A 22,208-nucleotide genomic window follows, 5' to 3' on the forward strand; every position below is an offset into this window, starting at 1 on the left:
CCACATGTTGCGATTGATATGTGGGACGCTGCTCTGCGACCTATCGGGGAGTTACGCACACTTGATGTTCCTTCCACTGCTCGCAGAGCGAGCAGAGATACGCCATTATAGTTGGGGCTCTGCGACATTAGCCTGGTTGTACTAGGAGATGTGTTGCGCCGCTGACGTTTCGCACTCATAGATCAGAGGAGCACTTCGCTTAGTGCAGGTTTAGGCATGGGAGAGATTCACATCGTTAGCTCCTACGCGCCGTGGTCTCCGGCGTCTTATTCAGAGGGACGAGGACGGACGGCCGATTGACCTAGCTCCACTTGCGTGGAGGTTAGTAACTCTACTTACAATCATTTCCTTCAGTTGTACTACATACTAGTGGTTACACCTTGTTAACTTACGTTTCATTGTGTACAGGTGGAGGGATCAGTTGTTGGCGCCTAATGTTGAGCAACACACGCTGCCATGGTACAGATTCGAGCTGGACATGCAACGGGAGCACGAGGTAGTCTCGATTATGTGTATTGATAGTATTTTTCAATATTTGCATATATTCCCGTCCCACCTCTTACATTTACTATATGTATACGCGCAGTTCGTATGGGCGCCCTACACTGATGACATTGTTGTCGACCTATTGACTGGCTTTGCAGTTGGGTCGGACCTCTGGGTTGCTCGAGTGCCACTCATATGTTTTCATATTGTCGAGTGGCATCTCCCAGGCCGAGTGATGCACCAGTTTGGCTTTCGATAGGGCATCCCTAGTCGCTTCTATACTTCAGAGGTCGATGTACGCGGGGAGGACTCGCACGAGATTGATGGTCGCGGTCGGGGGAACACAAATTGGGCTGCGGAGCACGCAATGTACATGAGTATGTGGGGACATAGGCGGGAGTACATCGTGGAGGGAGTGCGGGCAGACGGCCCGATGCGTCTGAAGGATCCGTATTACACATGGTACAGGTCGATCACACGTCGCTTCGTAGATAGGACTGCAGCGGTCTACATGAGCCTTATACGCTTACTCAAACGTATACCTAATTTTTTACCGTTTACATTAGCAGTTCAATGTTGTAAGCACTATTTTCGTATGTTGCAGGCTGACGTATTACACCAGGTTGACTCGCTATCATCAGACCCCGCTGTGAGCAATTTAGCGAGAGCTGGTTTGGACATTTTCTACGAGGACGGGCGACGGATCGCTACCCCACGCCGCCCCCCCGCCCCATGAGGTGGTCGAACAGCTCCGGTACGAGGCAGTCGAGCAGCTACCTCCATCCATCCATCGAGTCCGGCCTTCTCACCCCCCATTGTACATGAGGAGTATGTGTTTGGGCCGTCCGCACCGTATGCCCCATCGACAGCTGCTGATTTTGCAGGACCCGCCAGTAGATCGGCGAATTATCGATCTGACTCTACCGTGACGCTGTCGATATCATACTTACTAGACTACCCTCTCGATGCGGAGGAGGTGGACGCACCCGGGTTGCCAGCTCGGACTCGTCCAGAGACTACATACGACATAGCTCCCCGTCCGCTTCACCTAGAGATGGATTATCCAGTACGTATGGGCAGAGACGACAGACATGTAGCCCCTCAACGTGACCGAACGCCAGACACGGACAAGCAGCCAGGTGAGGGCAGACGCAGACGACAGCTACCCTGACACCGGAAACGACCTCCATGCGGTACCGAGTAGGCGATATATGTATTTGCTAATTAGTTCATACTTTCATTTGTACATCAGATCTATGTTTACAATTTCATTTGTACATAATGTATTTATTCATTATTCATTTGGGCATAATGTATTTATTCATGACTTCATTTGTACAACATCTATTTGTATAGAATATATCATTTGTACATAATGTATTTGTTTGGAGTATCATTTGTACATAATGTAATTGTTTGGAGTATCATTTGTACATAATGTAATTTTCTTAATTCTGAATCTATAGAGCAGCACTAGGTAAAGTGCCAAGCAGGTATCATTTAGTGTAGCAATTTGATATGTTGAATGTATATGAATCTTATGAATGTAACGTTGTGAACATACTGGTATCAATTGTATTTGAAGAATGTTTTCTTTGCACAGGTGCGTGGATGGATATGGTCAATTTGTAAATAGGACTCTGTCGAAATTAGTATAGTATTTTGATAGGTTCAATGTATACGAATCTCATGAATGTAACGTTGTGAACGTACTGGTATCAATTGTATTTGAATAATGTTTTCTTTGCACAGGTGCGTCGATGGATATGCTCAATTTGTAAATAGGACTCTGCCGAAATTAGTATAGTAATTTGATAGGTTGAATATATACGAATCTCATGAATGTAACGTTGTGAACATACTGGTATCAATTGTATTTGAATAATGTATTCTTTGCACAGGTGCGTGGATGGATATGGTCAATTTGTAAGCAGGACTCAATCGAAATTAGTATAGTATTTTGATAGGTTCAATGTATACAAATCTCGTGTAACGTTGTGAATGTACTGGTATCAATTATATTTGAATAATGTTTTCTTTGCACAAGTGCGTGGATGGATATGCTCAATTTCTAAATAGGACTTTGCCAAAATTAGTACAGTGTTTTGATAGGTTGAATGTATACGAATCTCGTGAATGTAACGTTGTGAAATATAATTTAGTCTCTCTATGTATGCTTCTTAGGTTTTATTTCTACTTTTATTTTCACAATATTGAAAGTAACACCAAATAGGCCCCCGAGGAAAAAGGAAAGAATTCAATTAGGTGCAATTCAACTTGAATAGGATTGAAATGTATACTCAGTAAAAGAGTTGTATGATATGATGATTTATCTTTAGAAATACCCAAAAAAAATAAAATCCTAAAATGTGTATACCGAGCCATTTGTATTTCTACAACATTTGGTTCGTGGCATCATTGTATCCTTCCACTTTTTGATGCTTCAGAATTGTGTTACTCAAGATACAAAATTTTCATGAACATAAGAATTTTAATGTAACATATTGCTAATAGATTATTTGGCATAGAGCATTAATCTTTTGTTCATAATAAGATTGATATGGAAAGGAGGGTATGTCTTATTTTTTTAAATATAAATTAAGATTTTTTGTTAATTAATACCAAGTAGCGAATTTAGATATGAATGAACAACTTCAATGAAAAATCTTTATTCTCGATAATGGAATTCGAACTAAACGAGGGAAAATATTGGAATACTTTGGAATCATTGAATGCACAAACCAAATGCCAAGCAAAGGCACAATAGAACCAATCATTAAATCAGAAATGTAATGACAATCCAAAATGTAGAAAGTTAAACATGAGTCAGACGGAAATAATAACCTATGATCTGTAAAGGAGGAAGTTCTATTAACTCCTATCGATAATGGACACATATATGATGAAGAAGTCAAAGTTAAAAAACATTAAATGCAGGACAGTGTTGTCCCAACTCTATATGCTAGAACATGTTAATAACATAGAAGAAGGAAATAATTTACAAATCTCTAAATTTTGTACGATTCATGAAGGGTGAAACCGTTTTAACATTCGGAAATGTAAAGACAATCCAAAGGGGGATTGTCGTCTGAAGGAGAAGCAGAATCAGAATTCAGCTTCTCTCAGCTACTCGCTGCCTTCTCTTCATTACCACCTACCCTGCCGAACACTGAACTACTCTTCTTCTCTGGTGAAACCCATGGATTCTCTACAAGCTTCAAAATGTCCGTCAGCAGCTTCTGGCCTACTAGCTAAGGATGCTGCTTATTATCTTGTCCTCTTTTCTTTCATGCAGCTGTTGCTGCCGATTTGGCATTTGTTGCTGCTTGTTTTCTTCTACCCCCATTCTTTCCAAATTCTGGGCCAGCAGCTACCACATCCACCTTAAAATCTTTATCCCTGAAATCATCGTTTTCATCTTCCCCCTCAGATATCTCTGTAACAGTTAACGACTTTTCTATGCTGCAGCCTTTGATACTTTCTTCCTCGCTGGCACTTGGGGGATTTCATGTTAATTCCCAACATCAAGAACAATAAGTTTTGAAATGAGCAGAAGACTCAATAAATATAATTGTAGTAGTCATTAGAGGAGTAATGACTAGTCTATCTGATCTGAGATCATTAGGGTGTTCCCTTACTTGGACAAATGGTACGGTTTGGAGCAAATTGGCCAGGGTGATTGCTAATCAGAGATGGATTCTGGGGGATCTGAGGGCTAAGGTTGAATTCCTTTTCCCTAGGATTCTCTCTAATCACTCGTTGTGCCTAATTTCCCTGTTTGAAGAGGGGTGTCTAGGAAGACGATCTTTAAAAATTTTCAACATGTGGACTCTAAATCATAACTTTCTCGACATTATCAGACAGGGTTGGGATGCACAGGTCCAGGGCTTTGACCAATTCAAATTGGTGAGGAGACTTCAGGGCCTGAAAAAACCTGTAAAGGCTCTTAATGCATTCCATTTCTCCCAACAAAAACTGCACGACAATCCCTCAAATGGTGACCTGCAACTACTACTGAATGAAAGGAGAAGGACTGTGAAATGATAGATGGGAAATGAGAGGGAATGTGAAATGATAGATGGTCTGGGTGTGTTGGATCTGAAAGCCTGGAATCTTTCCTTGCTCATAAAAACACTCTGGAATATCCACTTAAAAAAAGACTTTGTCTAGTCCAAATGCGTCAATCAAATCTACCTGAAAGGTTCAAGTCTGTGGGAGGTCAAGATAACAAATGATGAATTCTCACTATACAAAAAGCTCATTAGAATTAAGAATCAGATTATGTGAAGATGTGCGAACCACCTGGATGCATTGCTTCAGCTTTTTGAGGAATGGGACCTCGATCATTCTAGCTTTTGCATTTGCTGTAACTTCTGGATAACTAAAGGAACTACGGTTCCTTGGTCCATGGTGGTTTGGAAGAGTGGAAGTACCCCTATACATGCTTTCATCCTTTCGTTGGGAATTATAAGGAAACTACCTACTTGTGATAGGCTTATTGGGTTTGAAGGAAACATGTATTGTTCCTTTTGGTTGGTAAAAGAGTTGGTCTGGCCTCTACTATTTATCTCATATGGAATGTCATAAATAGGAAAAGGTTTGAAGGAAAATTCATATCCCCAATGAAGTTGATTGTGACCATTCAGAAACATATATACACAGTACTAGGCCAAAAGATCCCTAGATTTGCTCAGGCTCTCTTAAGATCCTGAGTGTTAATTTTATTACTTATAATTTTGATAGGGCTCATTTCCCCCCCTATATCTGTCCAGTGTTTCATGTAAATACTCATTTTGATCAATATATTTACTTTTCATCCAAAAAAAATAGTATGATAAATTGATGGATCATCGACTTTTTTTGTGCTATAGAGAGCGGTAATAAATGGAACATAACATTTAAATATTTCCTACTCAATAATGAAATATATAAAGATTTTTCTATTTAATTAAATATAGTTAATGTATATTTATAGTATATGATTGTTATATATTACATTTTAACTAAATCACAAAATTGTAAATTAAGCAAATATCGCTACTCTAAGTAGCGATATTTAAAAGCGAGGCCCTACTCTTGTGGAGACGCGTGGCAGCGAAATCTTGCTACTCCAAGTAGCAAGATTTGCTTAATTTATAATTTGTAATTTATGATTCTCAGCCTTAATACACGTGGTAAAATCTCGTTACTTGAAGTAGCGAGATCATGTCAGAGTCATTCTGGGAAATATTTCCCTGAAAGAGGTATAATGTAATATATTTAAAAAAAAAAAAAAAAGATAATCGGGGAAAAAACTCAACTCCGTCCCCTCGTTGTCTGCTCGCCGACCAAAACTTTTGAATAGTGGCAGGATTTGTGCATGTCCCTCTCTCTCTCTCTCTCTCTTAATTAATTTCTCGATCTGGCTGTATGTGTGCGCACAAAAAACCAGGCAAAAAACAATAGGATCAAATCCCCCACCGATCACACAAACAAACATTCCCTAAAATCAAAGCAGAGCCCCCCATATCCATATTAGTATATAACGAAACCCGGATTCTGCTGTCCCCAATTTGAATAATCCAATAAAGTTTTCATAAACTAAATATGAAATTAATTTTTCAGACACAGCCTTGCATGCCCTGTTATTGCTATATATGCACGCGGAATACTGAAATTTCTTGATCGAGTTCAGAGCAGATCGAGCCCGTTTATCAAAAGCTAGCATTTTGTAGAATCGATCAACGAGCTCAGACATGGAGGAGCAGGAGCAGGAGCAGGGAGTGTCTTCTGGTTTTAATTGTATTAGCGCCGGCGGCGGAGGTGGTGGTGGCGGAGGAGGAACGAAGTGCGGGCGGTGGAACCCAACAAGCGAACAGGTTAAAGTTCTGACGGATCTGTTCCGGTCGGGGCTCCGGACACCCAGCACCGACCAGATCCAAAAGATATCAACGCAGCTGAGCTTTTACGGGAAGATCGAGAGCAAGAACGTGTTCTACTGGTTTCAGAACCATAAAGCCAGAGAACGTCACAAGCGTCAAAAAGTCTCTTCTTCTTTACTCGACGATCCAAAACACCATATCCATCCTCACTGCCAACCTGAAGATGATCAGAACATCTCCCCCTCTGCGAATCTGCAATGTACGTACGTCGATTATAACATTTAATTATTATTTAAGAACCCAAAAGCTAGCTAGATTCAGTTCTTTTTGGCTGTTGATAAAATTCAGAAAGCCATCTCCTTTTCTTTTCTTTTAAAAAAATTTCTTTTTACTTTATTTTCAATCATTATTAAAATGGACCGATTGGAAAATTAAATTTAATCCTGATAATCGAACATGCAAATTAAAACTGTAGTTAGACAAGTCCATTAATTCATGTTTCATTCTTTAAATTTTATATATATATATATATATATATTGTGTTAATTTTGTGGGTATGCTGCTAAACATTTGAGATTTATTATGTTTTTTTTTAAAGGACACTAATATAATTTTGCATTGCTTTTTGTGCTTAATTTGCATATTTTAAAATCTACACTCAAATTTTTCAAGCATATTCCAACTACAACATTATATTTTATGACGAAGAATCCGAAGTAGTTCCACTAAACACATTAACTTTTTAAGTTACTAGCTTTGACTACCTCTTCAATATTGTCAACAACAAAAATAACACAAATCAAATATTGCATTGTAAAATATGATTTACATTAATAATCTAATTTATTGTTTCTTTTGTAAAATTATGCAGACATCACTAATCAGATTTCAGAGCGCAAGAAAGCGAATATAAAGACACTACAACTCTTTCCATTGAACTCATTAAATGATTCGGAAGTACAAAAGGTAAGGTTGTTTGAGAGCGAATGCAAGGAGGCGACTACAGTTCCATTCTTTCACACTATTGAGAATGCAAGTGGAGTGAATCATCCGCCATTAGATTTGCGCTTAAGCTTCATCTAAGAATTACTTAAAGCTAATCAAGGATTAATATTTAGTTTGGTGCTCGTTAATTAGAAACAAGAGATTAGTGTTGAGATTTGACAATTTTTGAGTTTAGTTAGCATTTAGAAGAAAAATTATATGAATCATAGGGCCGGGATTTACTAATTATTTCTCAAAAATTAATGGTTATTTTTCTTTAAAATATTCAAAACGATTCTGACATTCTCCTCTACATGCTCGTAAAATGTTGTTTATTTTCAATATTTGTGCTTAAAATGTTTAAATGGTATTATATAATTTTTTAAGTACTAGAAAATTGAAATTTGCTTCCTCCTATGAGAAACATCTCCCTTGAGAGCATTTAAATATTATTGCGTGCAAAGAAATGACCCATACCTTGGGTCTACTTCTACTTTTGAATTTTAATATTTCATGTGCTAACTTAATTTGATCGTGAATCATTCATTGATCTGCTAACATCCTTGATAAAAATAGTTCAATGAGATTACTTTTATATTATTCTCTTGAAAGTTATATTAACATGTGAAATCATTTTAGCAAATAAAATTATATAATTTGAATTTCAATTCGCTTTATACAAATACATATATATATATAAGCACGAACTTAAAATTGATAAAGTCAATATAAGTAACATGAACACTGGAAATGAATACGGAAGATTGTCCAGAAGTATTAAGTGAAGTTAATTTTAATTTTTTTAAATCTTACTTGTGCACTTGAGATATTCACATTACACGACCAATGTGAGAGATGGACTATGATAAAATTCTCCTATTTTGTGTCTTATTGTACCCTTACCAGGGGAAAGGAGCAAGCAAAAATTGTCCAAAGACCAACAACTAATTTTTGGTCAATCAAAATCTACACTTTAATAGTACGGATCATTGGCTATTATATTTCCCCAAAAGCATTCCCTGAAAATTAATTAAATCTAATCAAGGATTAATATTTGATTTGGTTAGTTGAGAATTAATTAACTAGAGAAAAATATTAATGTTGATATTTGGGAGAAAAAAAGATACGGATGATAGAGATTGACTAATGTGCCTCCAAATAGTTATTTTATTTAAAATATTCAAAATAGTTGTGACATCGTCCTCTATAAGCTCGTAAAACATTATTCATTTTAATTTTTTTTGTTTAATATGCCCAAACAATATAATATGTTTTTTTGAAATTAGAATTTACTTCTTATTATAAGAAATATATATCTCTTTAAGAGGATTTCAATATAGTTAGATACAAAGAAAATGAGTCATATGTTCCTTAGGTCTATATTTACTTATAAATTTTAATATTTAAAAAGCAAACACTTTTATATTTCAATCTTAAGCTAATTTGTCACTGTGTCATCATTGAATTTGTTGACATCATTACTAGAAAGGCTTAGATGGGGTTATTTTGAAGTTATTTTCTTAAGCCATTTTAACATGTCAAATTGAAATGAAATAAAAAATTTTCTCAGTTTTGGATTTTAAATCCTTGCTAATTTCTCTTAATTTCCTTTCCTTTCATTAATACTAATAATTAGTGCACACATGCGTTGCAAGTGGACAAATCAATTGACGAGTCACTTATTTAATTTAAAATATTAATTATTCAAATATATATTTTTAGGTAATTAAGTAAATATGTGAGAAATACATAATATGTCAGTGTATGATGCACACACCTGTTAGTCTCATTGTCAACTATATGTCACTGCATATTATAAAGATCTATACAATTTATAGGAATTACTAATAGCATTAATCAATATTATATATTTGACATATGCAAATTAATATACAACCCCAAAAATATATATACGATTAAAGTATAATAATAATAATAATAATCATTAAGTTAATATCAATACAGAAGGTCTACATGAGTTTTCAAAATTCTAACTTAATTCTTTTTCATAAAAAAAATAGTAAAACATAAGTTAAAAATAATAACAATGATAATGAAAATGATTTTAAAAAAAAATAACTAATTAATTAAATAATTAAGTAAACTCCCACATGATCCTCACCTCCATCCCATACCTAGTCCATACCTAATTTATCCATGCACATTCCTTAATTTTAAAAAATTATAATTTCACCCCTCTCCTCACACTTTTACAAATTCAATTTTCTTTTTCAAAATTTTTCTATAAATAGGAAACTCTCAACATTAATTTTTCACAAAAAAATTTCCAAAGGAAGAGAAGAATTAGTGGTGGAGGGAAAATTTTTGTTATAATTAAAATTCCCACTCACCCACTCTTTCTGATCTCATTTTTTAAAAATATTCGTTGTGATCGTAATACAATGTTAAGTAAGAGGTAAGTAAATTCGATTATGTTAGATTTTTATTTAAAATTTTTATTCGAATTTATTTGTAAGTAAATTTTGATTATGTTAGATTTTTATTAAAATTTATACCTAAGTTTATTGGTAAGTAAATTTATTTATGTTAGATTTTTATTTATACCCAAATTTATTTGTAACTAAATTTTGATTATGCTAGTTATTTTCATAAAATTCTTCCAAATTTATTTTTATGCATATTTAATTATATCAGTTTTATCTTTAAGATACTTGCGTTTATTTTTTGGTCAAGAAATGTTTTAAACCCCTCGGGTATTTTACAACATTAATTTTTATTCAAGAAAATATTTTTAACAGGAAAATTGTGTGGCATGAGTTTATTTTTAATTTACATAATTCACGAAAATATGAGTAAAAATGACATGAGTTGATTTTTACGTTACGTATTTCACAAAATATGAGTAAAAATGAAATTTTCATAATATTATAGTAATTTTATAAATTCTATAATAAGATGTTTTCAAAACCCCTTATGACACAGTCGATACAGAAAATTACGAATACTTGGTACCGTAACTTAAAGTTTAAACAGATTATAGTGCACTCACGCTGTTTGTAGAGTGGTTTTATATGGTAATAAATTTCTCTTGAGTACACACCTGGGTCAGACTAAGGTTTAATAGGGAAAATCTCACTTAATGATGATGTGCGTTAATGTAGTTTGGCTGGCCAACTAGTTAAGTAGAGTCTTTAGGCCGCACAACCCAGTTATGAGAGTAAACATGACTTATGATTAACAGACCTAAGAGTAATTTTTACAGTATATGTATACACATATTTAATTACGTGTACAGAGTTATTGATGATTTGAAAGTAAAGTATAAGTTTGTATGAATATGGTCATTCTTGTGCCTAAATGAGATCTAAAAGAAACGTATAAAGAAAAGTATATATATATGTATATAATTAAAAATTATAATTATAGTTTTTAAAGTTAAAAGTTTAAAATTATAATATATGATTATAAAATTTTACTGTTATAGTTGATAACAAAAGTTTTCATGCAGAAAATATTAAATTTATATTTATTTTAAAAGCATTTTTGAAGTTATAGTATTAATCTTATTTACTTACTGAGCATCGTCTCACTTTAATCATTATTTTACATTTCAGATTATTTTGAGGAACTTACCAGAAATCTGGAGTAGCAAGTGCATGTGCGGGAGTAGAAAGAGTTGAGGAGAATAAAAATTTAGCATAATACAATTTAGAATATGTTTGTGTATTTTAGAATTTAAGAATTTTGCATTTTAAAAGTTGAAACATATATTTGTAATAAAGCTAATTAGTACTCTGGTAATAAAAATAATTTAGATTTATTTTTATCCGCTAAAAAATTTATATGTAGGAACCCACTCAGGTTCGGGTCCTTACATAGTATCCATCTAATATTAAAATAATCATAGATAAGTCTGTCACAGTCACACATTATATGTGTATTAGAGAAATCTTGGACTTATAAGGATGGTTTGGGTTCCAACTAAGTGAGACACCTTTTATAGTCAAACTCGTGAGGCCAATGAACCAAAACGGACAATACCTCATTGGAGTTGGGTCAAAGATCGTTAGATATCAGAGCTTCCTTGGGGGAACTATTATCACTATAAGAAATAAGGTTATTAGTGACGGTTGTAGTTTTGTCACCATATTTGTGGATACTAATACTTATTAGTAACGAAATATTCAAACCGTCACTAATAGCCTACGACCGTCACTATAAAATTGCACATATGGTCGGCTCAACTTTTTCACTAAAGCGCATGTATTAGTGACAGTTTGAATAACCGTCACTAATATGACTGTAGTAGTGACGGTCGAAAAATCATTACTAATAGCACACTTTTTAGTGACGATTATTAAAATCGTTAGTAATAATTGACTATTAGTAACGATTATAGAACCGTCACTAATATTTGGCCCCCATAATGTTGATTCTATAGTGATGATTTTGGTCATTTAGTGACGGTTTTTAAACAGTCACTAATACTTCATCTTCCCATTATTTGTAACGGTTTTGCAAACCGTCATTAATGCTTTGAAAAAATTAATTTTTTAAAAAAATTCCTGTAAAAACCTTTAATTACATTTTAAAATATATAAAATTGAACCAGAATTACTAAAACATTCATAAATTATTAAAATTTAAAATACAAATTGTTCAAAATTAAAATACATACAAGTACAAATTCAAATTAAAATATACAAAATAATTTTGTTCATTTAACAAGAAACGTAGGAAAAGTAAAAAGTTACGCGCATTCAACCCGACTGAAGTGTTTGGCATCGGCGTACTGTGCTAAGAGCTGCAAACCCTACAAAATAATAATTTCACCAGAAATTAGCTAGCTACTAGCTAGTATACAATGTTTGAACATATGTGTGTGTGTGTGTGTGTGTGTGTGTGTGTGTGTGTACGTAGCATGATTTTGTATTCATAACCAAAGAACAATCCATATTTAATCATAAACCTCTAAGAGCCAGGTACGATGTTTAGAGTTTTCGGAAGAGCCTTAATATTCAAAATGCAAAGCACATGATGCAAATGAGTTCTTCATGCTCTATTTCTAAGAATGATGCTCAACTCCTTTATATATATTTTTATGCATGCATTTTCAATTTAGGATGAAGATCAATTCCTCCCCCTTAATGTATGCACTTTATAACCATTTTATCATATTTTATTTTAAAAAAAAATCAACTGAAAATTTGACAGCATGCCGTTTGTAAATAGAGCATTTTTCCATAACAAAACATACATACAAGCCTGAAGCAATTCAATACTCAATATTTCAGTAATAATCCATTCAAGACAAACAGTTCAGTATACTCAATATTTGGCAATGTTCCATTCAACACAAGTAGTTCAATATGATCAGTCCAAACATTTCATACAAACAATCAAGTTAAGTAGGTCCTTACAAGCATTAGTTAAGCATAATTGTTTTTCATTATAAAGTTAAAATAAATAAAAAATGCAAGATGATTTGCATCAATACACCAAAATAGATGCAAATAGTCAGTAACATCCTTAAGAGAAGCAACGAAAAAACTTTCTTGACTTCCAAAAACATCATTAGTTCAAGAACAAAAAACGAACACCATCTTCATTACCATCTATTTCTCCCCCTTTGCCATTATCAAAAACAGGGGACTGTCACTACTAATGATCTAAAAATGGTGCTCAGCTCCTCTATATATATGTTCTTATGCATGCGTTTTCAATTAGGATGAAGATCAATCTTCATTTAGCAATCACTCATCCTTTCAATAACAGTTTAAGCATGCATCATATTATAAACATTTAGCACTTAATTTTTAGGCTTTGATTATTTTGGGAAAAATTTTAACAAAATTTTGATAGCATGTCGTCTGTAAATAAAACATTTCCCAAATCTGTAAATCAAAGAGAGTATACCAGATAGCCTAGCAGTTTTTTTATAGCATACAAAACATAAATCACTGCATTAGCCATGCAGGTGACATTCTAGATAAGGCATGCAATCCAATAGTTCAAATAATAGTTCATACAAAATATAAATCATTCATTAAAGAAATGTAGTCATTCACTCAATTTGCAAAAAAGAGACACAAATTTTCACCTACTTATTTGAGTGGCCATCCAAGAACACGCCTGAACTTTGCAAGCATTTATGGGGCAGACGTGTGTAGGATTTTTCTCTCTTCCAATGCAAGCCTCTTGTGCAATCGCTTCTGATGATTTGCAAACTCCACGAATAAATCCTTTAACTCCTTAGCTATCCTGTATTCTGCAGTTTCTGAGTGACAAAGTTTTAATTCTTCGCTAATTATAGAATTTGTGTTTTGTAATTCTTGCTACAAATGAGAATCATAAAATCAATTATGCAATTCAACAATAGAGCTCCAACAATAGCACAAAATCTCACTTTTATAGTTGATGATATTTCCTCAAAAATTAATAAAAATAAAATTAAAGAACTTGCCAAGGACTTCGGTTTCAGGTTCCCAATTAATGGTTTAAACCATCCATGCCTTAGTATCTTTTCAGTTATCATCCATAGCCTGCATAAAATGAATAAAACAATGAAATCTAACTGACAAGAGAAATATAAGTTATAATGAAAGCAATTACTCCAAATCCAATATAATTCAATATAGAAATAGAGGGAAAAGCGGACACTATACAATCAACAATAATAATGCATTAAGTTGATACCTTCTTGTTGAAGATATTATAATGTGATTTGAATTCTCCAAAAATTCCCATAATTTCTCCAAGTTCTCTTTAGAATCCAACACAATGATTCCCCTCGTGTATGTCTCTGAAGATAAGCTTGGGAAAATGCAGACTTGTGTTGATATGGTAGTCTGTTTCTGTATGAATTTAACAACTATTCTTGGGGACAAGTCTTTCTCCAAATTGTCAATTAATACGAAATGGTCATAGATAGTGATTCTATTCATAAGTGAAGTTTCCCCTCCCATATCTAAATTTTACTTTATAGACTAAGACAAAATTGACTTATTCTTGACATTTGAACTATAAATATCCTCATGGTAGGCAACACTTCCAACACTAGAATCACCGCCTTCTTTTGAATCTGAACCAGACGCTAGTAGGGTGATAGGCCAGTTCTCCATTGTTAAATTGTGTCTAAGCAAAATATGTTCAACTCTGAACAGAGTAAAGTACATTAGTTCATAAACTAAAAAAAAGAAGTCAACCTCATACCATACATAACAATAAGTAGTTAATTTGTAGTTTCATTTTGACTAGTAACCCCCCTTTACAATACTATACAAAAAAGAACATCCATTATTTTCTATTCACAAGATGTGCTGAAAAGATAAAAATATTCACAAAAGCAATTAATCAAACTACATGTTTTGGGCACCTTGAACCTGCTCCTTCCTTTCTTTGCTTGTGCGCATAGGTGGGTTGCTCATTAAGAGGACTACATTTGAAGTGACCTGAAGAATAATAGCATTTTAATAATAATAAGAGGGAGAGAAATAGAAACAAAAACAGAAGGAGGCCGTAGGCTTTGTCAACGAACGCTCAGCGTTCGTCGACGACATTGCATTTTTGAGAATATAATAAATTCGAGGGACTACCAGGATTCGCCGATGAATACAGGGCTTCGTCGACGAGTGCATAAGGAAATTCGTCGACGAATACAGGGCTTTGTCGACGAGTGCGTAAGGAAATTCGTCGATGAATATAGGGTTTCGTCGATGAGAAAATACCAAGAGGTGGTTTTAGGCTGCTCTGAAATTCGTCGACAAATACAGGGTCTCGTCGATGAGGTGACGTGTCTCATCGACGAATTTGGCCCTATAAATAGCTAAAAACCGGATTTTTATCCATTTTTCACACCCTTCTCTCTCTCCTCTCCCTCTCTCTACGACTCTCTCTCTATTCTCTTTTCGATTCTGGCCCCGCCAGTCGCCGGATCAACGATCCGAAGCCGCCATGACGCTCCAGGTGAAGTCCTCTACAAGTCTGTTGGAGAGGATCGTTGGGAAAACGAAATTGAATTTCATCCCAAATTCAGGGTAAGGCTTTTTAGCCTATTTTTTGTCTTATGGTAGTTATAAGAAATGATGCAGGCGATGAAATATTGATATTTTGTTCTGGCGAATATTATTTTTAGGGTGTTGTGTAGGAGGCCCTGCAAGTGTTAGGCTAGCATTCCATAGGAGTTTTTCAGTAGTCAGGTAAGGGAAATATGTTATGTTAGGTATTTTTAGAATATTATACACTTTATTAAATGATGAAAATTATGTATTACAGTATCGTGTGCTTTTGAATATGAATATAGTACGGAGATATGTTTTACGACATTTCAGTATTCTGATTTTACGATATTTCAATACCATGATTTCATGAACCTCAATACCATGATAATATGAATATCAGTATTATGATCATGTAGTTTTAGTACTATGATTATGCAGATGCCAGTGTTATGATTATATAGTTCTCAGTATTACGTATGAACTACAGTTACAGTTTATGCAACATCATGGTTATTTTAGTATTTTAGAATCATGGTAAATCAGATAGACAAGTGTACAGAAATATATTATATGATATCAGACCCTATTGGACTATGCATGTAACGACCCGAATAAAATGGTAGTTAAATAATAAAAGAAAAGGGATATGGAAACTGGAAACAGAAGGAGGCTGTCGACTTCATCGACGAATACAAGGGATTCGTCGACGAAGGCTTTAAAGATTTCGTTAACGAACACATGGCTTCGTCGATGAGAAAATACCGAGAGGGGTTTTTGGAGCTGACTGAAATTCATAGACGAGGAATAGATTTCGTAGACGAAATGTGTGAAGGACTCATCGACGAAGGACGGGCTCGTCGACAAAATCGCCTGCTTATAAATATGAAAATTTGAATTTTTATCTTATTAAGGAAGCCATCTCTTTTCTCTCTCTCCCCCCCCCCTTCGGCTCTCTCTCTCTCTCTCTCTCTCTCTCTCATCATTTTTGGGCCAGATATACATCGGATCGACAATCCGAAGTCACCACGACACTCCTGGCAGAGTTCTCTCCAAATTTGCTGGAGCGGATCGTGGGAGAAAGCTAGTTGGAAATCATCCCAGAGTTGAGGTAAGGCTTTTTAAGTCATATTTGGTCTTGCGCTAGTTATAAGAAATGTTGTGCGCATGAAAATACTGAAGTTTAATACTGGGGGTTTTCAGTTTCAGGGAATTGGTCAGAGAATCCCTCAGGTGTTAGACTTGAATACGTTTGGGTAAAAACTTTCTACTCAATATTTGGGTTTTTGATAATTGAGGAAAGTATAATATGCTTAGAAATACTGAACTTTAATACTGAGAATTTCCATTTTCAAGGTGTTGAGTTAGGAACCCTGCACCTCTTAGGGGCTTTGCAGGAACCAGGTAAGGGGATAAACTAAGCTAGTTCTGTTTTAAGAAAATGCTTATATATATACTTAGCATTTGATTTACGGAAAATGTAAATGTTTATATATATGTTCTATATTTGCTAAATACTGTGAAAATGATTGTATGATTTAATATGTGAAAATCTATTGTGTGGTATGAGTAAAAATGCTGTTTTTTTGGGAATGTGGATGATATGAATTTCTATGATGGAAAACCGGCGTACGGGCCGAGACATATATATGTGTGTGTGTGTGTGTGTGTGATTTACCGGCGTACGGGGCGTGCTATGTGGATATGTCTGCCAGCGTACGGGGCATGCTATGTGGATATGTTTGCCGGCGTACGGGCCGTGCTATGTGGATGAGATTTGTCAGCGTACGGGCTGTGCTATGTGATTTGCCGACGTACGGGCTGAACTATGATAAAATGTGAAATTTTGGCGTACGGGCCGATGATTTTCATGATATATGTATATGTGAAAAATGATATGAATGTTTTGATAATTAATGATATGAGTTATCCACGTATCACGATTTTAGTATATGTATATGATATCAGAACCTGGTTGGCTTGGTCTAGGCTAGCACTTGCACGGTACTGTTGCTATGTGTCCATGGTCTTTGTGATCATGATATTTGTGTTAACGCCGCTGTACGGAGTGGTGTGAGATTGGATGGTCGATGTGGTTATTTTTCAAGAAGTGTGCTATTATCGCCCCGGGTGTACGGATCAGGTTTGGTAGACCCATCGGACCTACATACTAGATTATTGACTTGATAGTGGTCGGCCAACCATTGTCAGGTCCCGCCTTCGGGCCACACAACCCAGTCATGTGGGGATAATACATGACAACAGTCAGCTAACCTACCAGGATTTTTTTTTTTTTAATGTTATTATTATTATGATATGAGATGAGATATGCTTATGACATGTAGTGTGTTCTGCCATGTTTTGATATTCATATGTTTTCTCAGATTTGATAAATAGTACCGGATATGATATGTATGGTGTATGTAGAACATGGTGTACTCATGTTGCCACACACTAGTATTAGTTTATTTCCCTTACTGAGAGGTGTCTCACCCCTAAATCTTATTAACTTTTCAGGAGCCCCGGATACGAGAGCGGGAAAAGCCCCGCATAATTAGTGTTGTTTATCTGCCCTCTGCGAAGGATAAGTTTTTGGTAAGGATAGTTAGGTTTTGTGGGATTTGTCCCTAGATTTCAATTTTGGGATGTATATATGGAAGTACAGTGATTGTAGTAAATCTGGTACATTGTGATGTATGATATGATGATATGTAAATGATTGTACATCTTCTACTGCGTAGGCTTCTGCTGCATGTTCTGATGTACCACTGGTACCCACGGGTCCAGGTGGATTGTGACTTGCTGAACTGAAATGTATGACATTGATATGATTATAAAAATAAAAAATATATATATATGGAAAAATGAGCAGGTCGTGACAATGCAGCTACAGAGCACGGTACCGTTGCTACAAATATTATGTTACTTTATGTGTGCAACCACCTATTTAGATAATACGTGGTAAGGTTGATCACCTAGACCCTGAAGAGGACAGGCTACCCATCCAGATATGGGTTGAGGAGGGCAGATTGACCGATGGAGTATAGTGATTTATTCCTGGTTGGCCAGTTAGGGTAAATCCCACCTACGGGCCACACAACCCTGTCATGAGAGGGTAAGTCATGACACACAGATAGCCACAGGAAACATTTTCAGTTATTATTAAATTTGTATAGATTTGCAGAAATAGGGCACATACTTACTTATACTAGAAGTATTTTGAATAATAAACTCCAATACTGTCATGTTAAGCGATAGGGACAGGGGTGGTGGATTTTATCACTTATACTTTGTTTATATATTCTGTTATACATGTTTATTTGAAAACAAATTTTCATGATATAGTAGTTCATTTGCCACACACTAGTAATAGCATATTTCTTCTTACTAAGTGTTGACTCATCTCAGTGTTGAAACATTTTTCAGGAGATCCAGGTAGACGAGCAGACCAAGCTCACAGATAGAGGGGCTTCTGTACTGCCCTGCCAATGGAGAGTGAGTACATTTTGGGAGTATTTTTGTATACCCTAGTTAGTTAAGGGCATTTTGGGGAACATATGTATGTATATATATTTTGGAAAACATGGAGTACTCTGGCATTGTGTGGTATTGGTTTGGTTTGGTATGGTATATATATATATATATATATATATATATATATATATTTTCATATGGTTATGTCTATGTGATTTATGCTTCTCGCTGTTTAGGTTAATGATTGGGTTTACCGCCAGCATGGTATCAGAGCATGTTATATGTTATAGTATAAAAAAAGTTAAAAAAAAAAATACCCAATTAATTAAGCAGGTCACTACAACATTTTAGTATGGTCATTATAAGACTATGTCATTATAAGATTATCTTCGTAGCAGTAGACAGATGAAAACAATTCCTGATATTATCCACGAAGCGAAACCGGATATATATTAGGTGATATATTTGCTATCATCGCCAGTGTGGTTGACACCACATTTTAGAATCTTGAGGAGTTGACAATAAAATAGAACAAGCAACCCATGTCATTTTAAGTAGAATGTTGAAGAGAAATACCGTCACTAGTAGTTTGAAATTATTTGCTAGTTTCACCTTTATAAGTCGACTCAAGATGTAACGTCCTCAAAATCTCAATATAAAATGTGACATAATAAATAGAAAAGTCAACCCGAACCCGTGGGTAACTGGGGCACCTGTCAATTACAGCGGAAACCTAAGCAGCAGTAAGTATAAAATCTCAAACATCCAACCATAAAACATAATACCAGAGTTTACTACATCATCAAAATACTGTATTTATATACAACCTCCAAAACATCAAAATAACCCTAAGATTATACAAAAAAAATCTCCTGATCCTAATTCAAAAACTTACCCTCCTAGTGGGGTAACTCAATAAGCTCAAAGACGACCACGACCCGTCAGTCTCTTAGGGTCTCCTAAAAAATTTATTTAGTTTGAGGGGTGAGACACATCTCACTAAGGGAAAATAAACTAAATACAGCTGTATGACAACATGAGTATATAATGCAGTTATACATATACAATACATTTCACATATCTGTAAACATTCGTCATAATATAATGAATCATCATATACTTTCATATTTTTCTAGTAATTCATATCATTCATAAATCGTCTGTTATATCTGATAATATTGAAAACATACCTAAGATGAATAGCTAGTTGATGTCATGTATTATCCCTCATGACGGGTTGTGCAGTCCAAAGGTGGGACCCGACAATGGCTGGCCGACCATTGCCGAGTCAAAAATGACTGTAAGTACGATAGGCCCGCCACACCCTGGTTCGGACTGCCAGGTGGACGTCTACAACTCTACACTGAAAGCCACATCGACTATCCATCTACCACCCCCTCGTGGGGTGGTTAGCACAAGTCTGAACATAGATATCTGATCTATATAGTTACAGTACCGAGCTCCTGAATTGAACTAAACTAACATTCGGATTCTGATAACATATAATACATGATAATATAGCATCTTTCATAATTTCATAAATACGACATCGTGCCGAACATTTCATAAATACGGTCTCGTACTGAACATTTCATAATTACGGCCTCTTGCAAAACATTTCATAATTATGGCCTCGTGCCTAACATTTCATACATATCATTCTGAAAATAAATCAATTATCGTGTATTTCAAAATCATCATATAATGCATTATTACGTAATTCCTGAAAAGATGCTTATTCGTACAATTGCCGTAACATAATAAATTTCATGAAAAACAATACTCATACCACACAATGCTGAATTAAATCATACGTTCCATCTAAAATCGTAATTCCTGTATACCGCAGTATTTTTCCATATATACATTTACTCAATAATATTCATATATAATACATATTTTTCTGAAAATCAATTTGCTGAGAAATAATAGTAATTTACGTAGAAAAACAACTGCTTTAGTTTATTTCCTTACCTAACTACTGAGAAAAGCCCCTATAAACTCTGGTCTCACACCCGTAGGATTTCCTGCTCAATACCGTGAAAGTGAAAATTCTCAGAATTGAACTTTAGTATTTTCACGTTGACTCACTCGAAAAATGAGCAGCTCGGAAGCTATCCCAAGTATAGGAGTTACATCGTGTAATATTCAGCCCAAGGGCTAGATCGTCTCCTCAGGGAATGCGTTTTAATTTAAGATTTTACGTTCTCCCAATCGAAATTAAAAATGCATTGAATTCAGTTCAGATTTAGGATTTTCAAAATTGTTGAGATTTATTCAAACTAATTAAAATAACACGCAAAGTGAAACCCTAAAACTAACATGCATTGAACTAAGGAGCAAACAATGGAAACCCTAATCTACTCAAGGAAACATTGGGACATGCGTTAATTAAAAATGGCAACCTAGAACATAGAATTAAAAACACACAATGGAAACTCAACCAAATTCAAAATACACAAAAAAGACCAAAAATTTAACACAATTAAGAACTCGAACCAAAATGCAAACACATCAAAAATCTAAACTTTGAACGATAACGAAAAATAAAAATACGAACTTGGGTAAACCCGATCCTAACTAAAGCAAACTTTAACCAAACAACTGATCTAATAAAATAATAACAAAATTTTATCTTTTTTTTTAATCAAATCGGACTTAATCTATTTAATAAAATTAAATCTACCATTGATTTAAAGAAACTAAATAAATAAATAACATTAATAAAAATTTAAAGATTTCAACAATAGTCAACAATTAAAGAAAATTCAAATAAACAAAACAAAAAAACTAAACTTTGATTATATCCCCACTAATTAATAACTCCAAAAAGACAAGTAAATAAAAAAAAAAGAAACATAAGGGAGAGAGAGAGAGAGAGAGAGAGAGAGAGAGAGAGAGAGAGAGAGAGAAGAAGAAGAAGAAGAAGAGCTGCTCTGCTGGTTGCTATCCTCTGCTATAGGAGCAGAGGCCTGAAGGTGCTGAAGATGGTGGCTGATCGGGCACCTGGTCTCTGGTGTTCTCTACTGGAGCTGTTGCTCGGGTAGAAGTCTGAATGTAGTAACCGGGAAAAATAAAATTTAAAAAAATGATAATAATAATAAAATAATAAAATAAAATTAATTAATTAAATTAACAAGTAAAATGAATAGTATGATAAGGAAAATATATATATATATATATATATATATAAGTAAGTTATTATGATATGCATTTAATATATAGGTTAAAGGTGTATATATATATATATATATATATATATATATATATAAGTAAGTTATTATGATATGCATTTAATATATAGGTTAAAGGTGTACATATATATATATAGAAAGTGTGAAAGCTTTTTCAAGAAGCTTTACTTTAATTAATGATTACTATATATAAAATATAACTCAAGCTTCTTCAAGAAGCTTGTTTAGATTTTTTTGGAAGTGCTCTCTCT

At 34.5% G+C, this 22,208-nt stretch overlaps 1 protein-coding gene across 2 annotated transcripts; it reads left to right on the forward strand.

The window, feature by feature from the left end:
* The first annotated feature begins 5,811 nt into the window (after nucleotides 1-5,811).
* On the forward strand, nucleotides 5,812-11,110 carry LOC131167005 (WUSCHEL-related homeobox 7-like). Of its 2 annotated transcripts, XM_058125723.1 has the most exons (3): nucleotides 5,840-6,606; nucleotides 7,219-7,313; nucleotides 10,907-11,110. In XM_058125723.1, the coding sequence occupies exons 1-3, from the start codon at nucleotides 6,222-6,224 to the stop codon at nucleotides 10,970-10,972; spliced, it is 546 nt and encodes a 181-aa protein (XP_057981706.1). In that variant the 5' UTR covers nucleotides 5,840-6,221; the 3' UTR covers nucleotides 10,973-11,110. The 2 variants fall into 2 exon arrangements, with proteins under 2 accessions (XP_057981705.1, XP_057981706.1); XM_058125722.1 differs by lacking the exon at nucleotides 10,907-11,110 and having other exon boundaries at nucleotides 5,812-6,606; nucleotides 7,219-7,623.
* The last annotated feature ends 11,098 nt before the right edge of the window (nucleotides 11,111-22,208 follow it).

Source organism: Malania oleifera, chromosome 10, assembly GCF_029873635.1.
Source record: "Malania oleifera isolate guangnan ecotype guangnan chromosome 10, ASM2987363v1, whole genome shotgun sequence".
In the NCBI taxonomy this organism is placed as follows: domain Eukaryota; kingdom Viridiplantae; phylum Streptophyta; class Magnoliopsida; order Santalales; family Ximeniaceae; genus Malania; species Malania oleifera.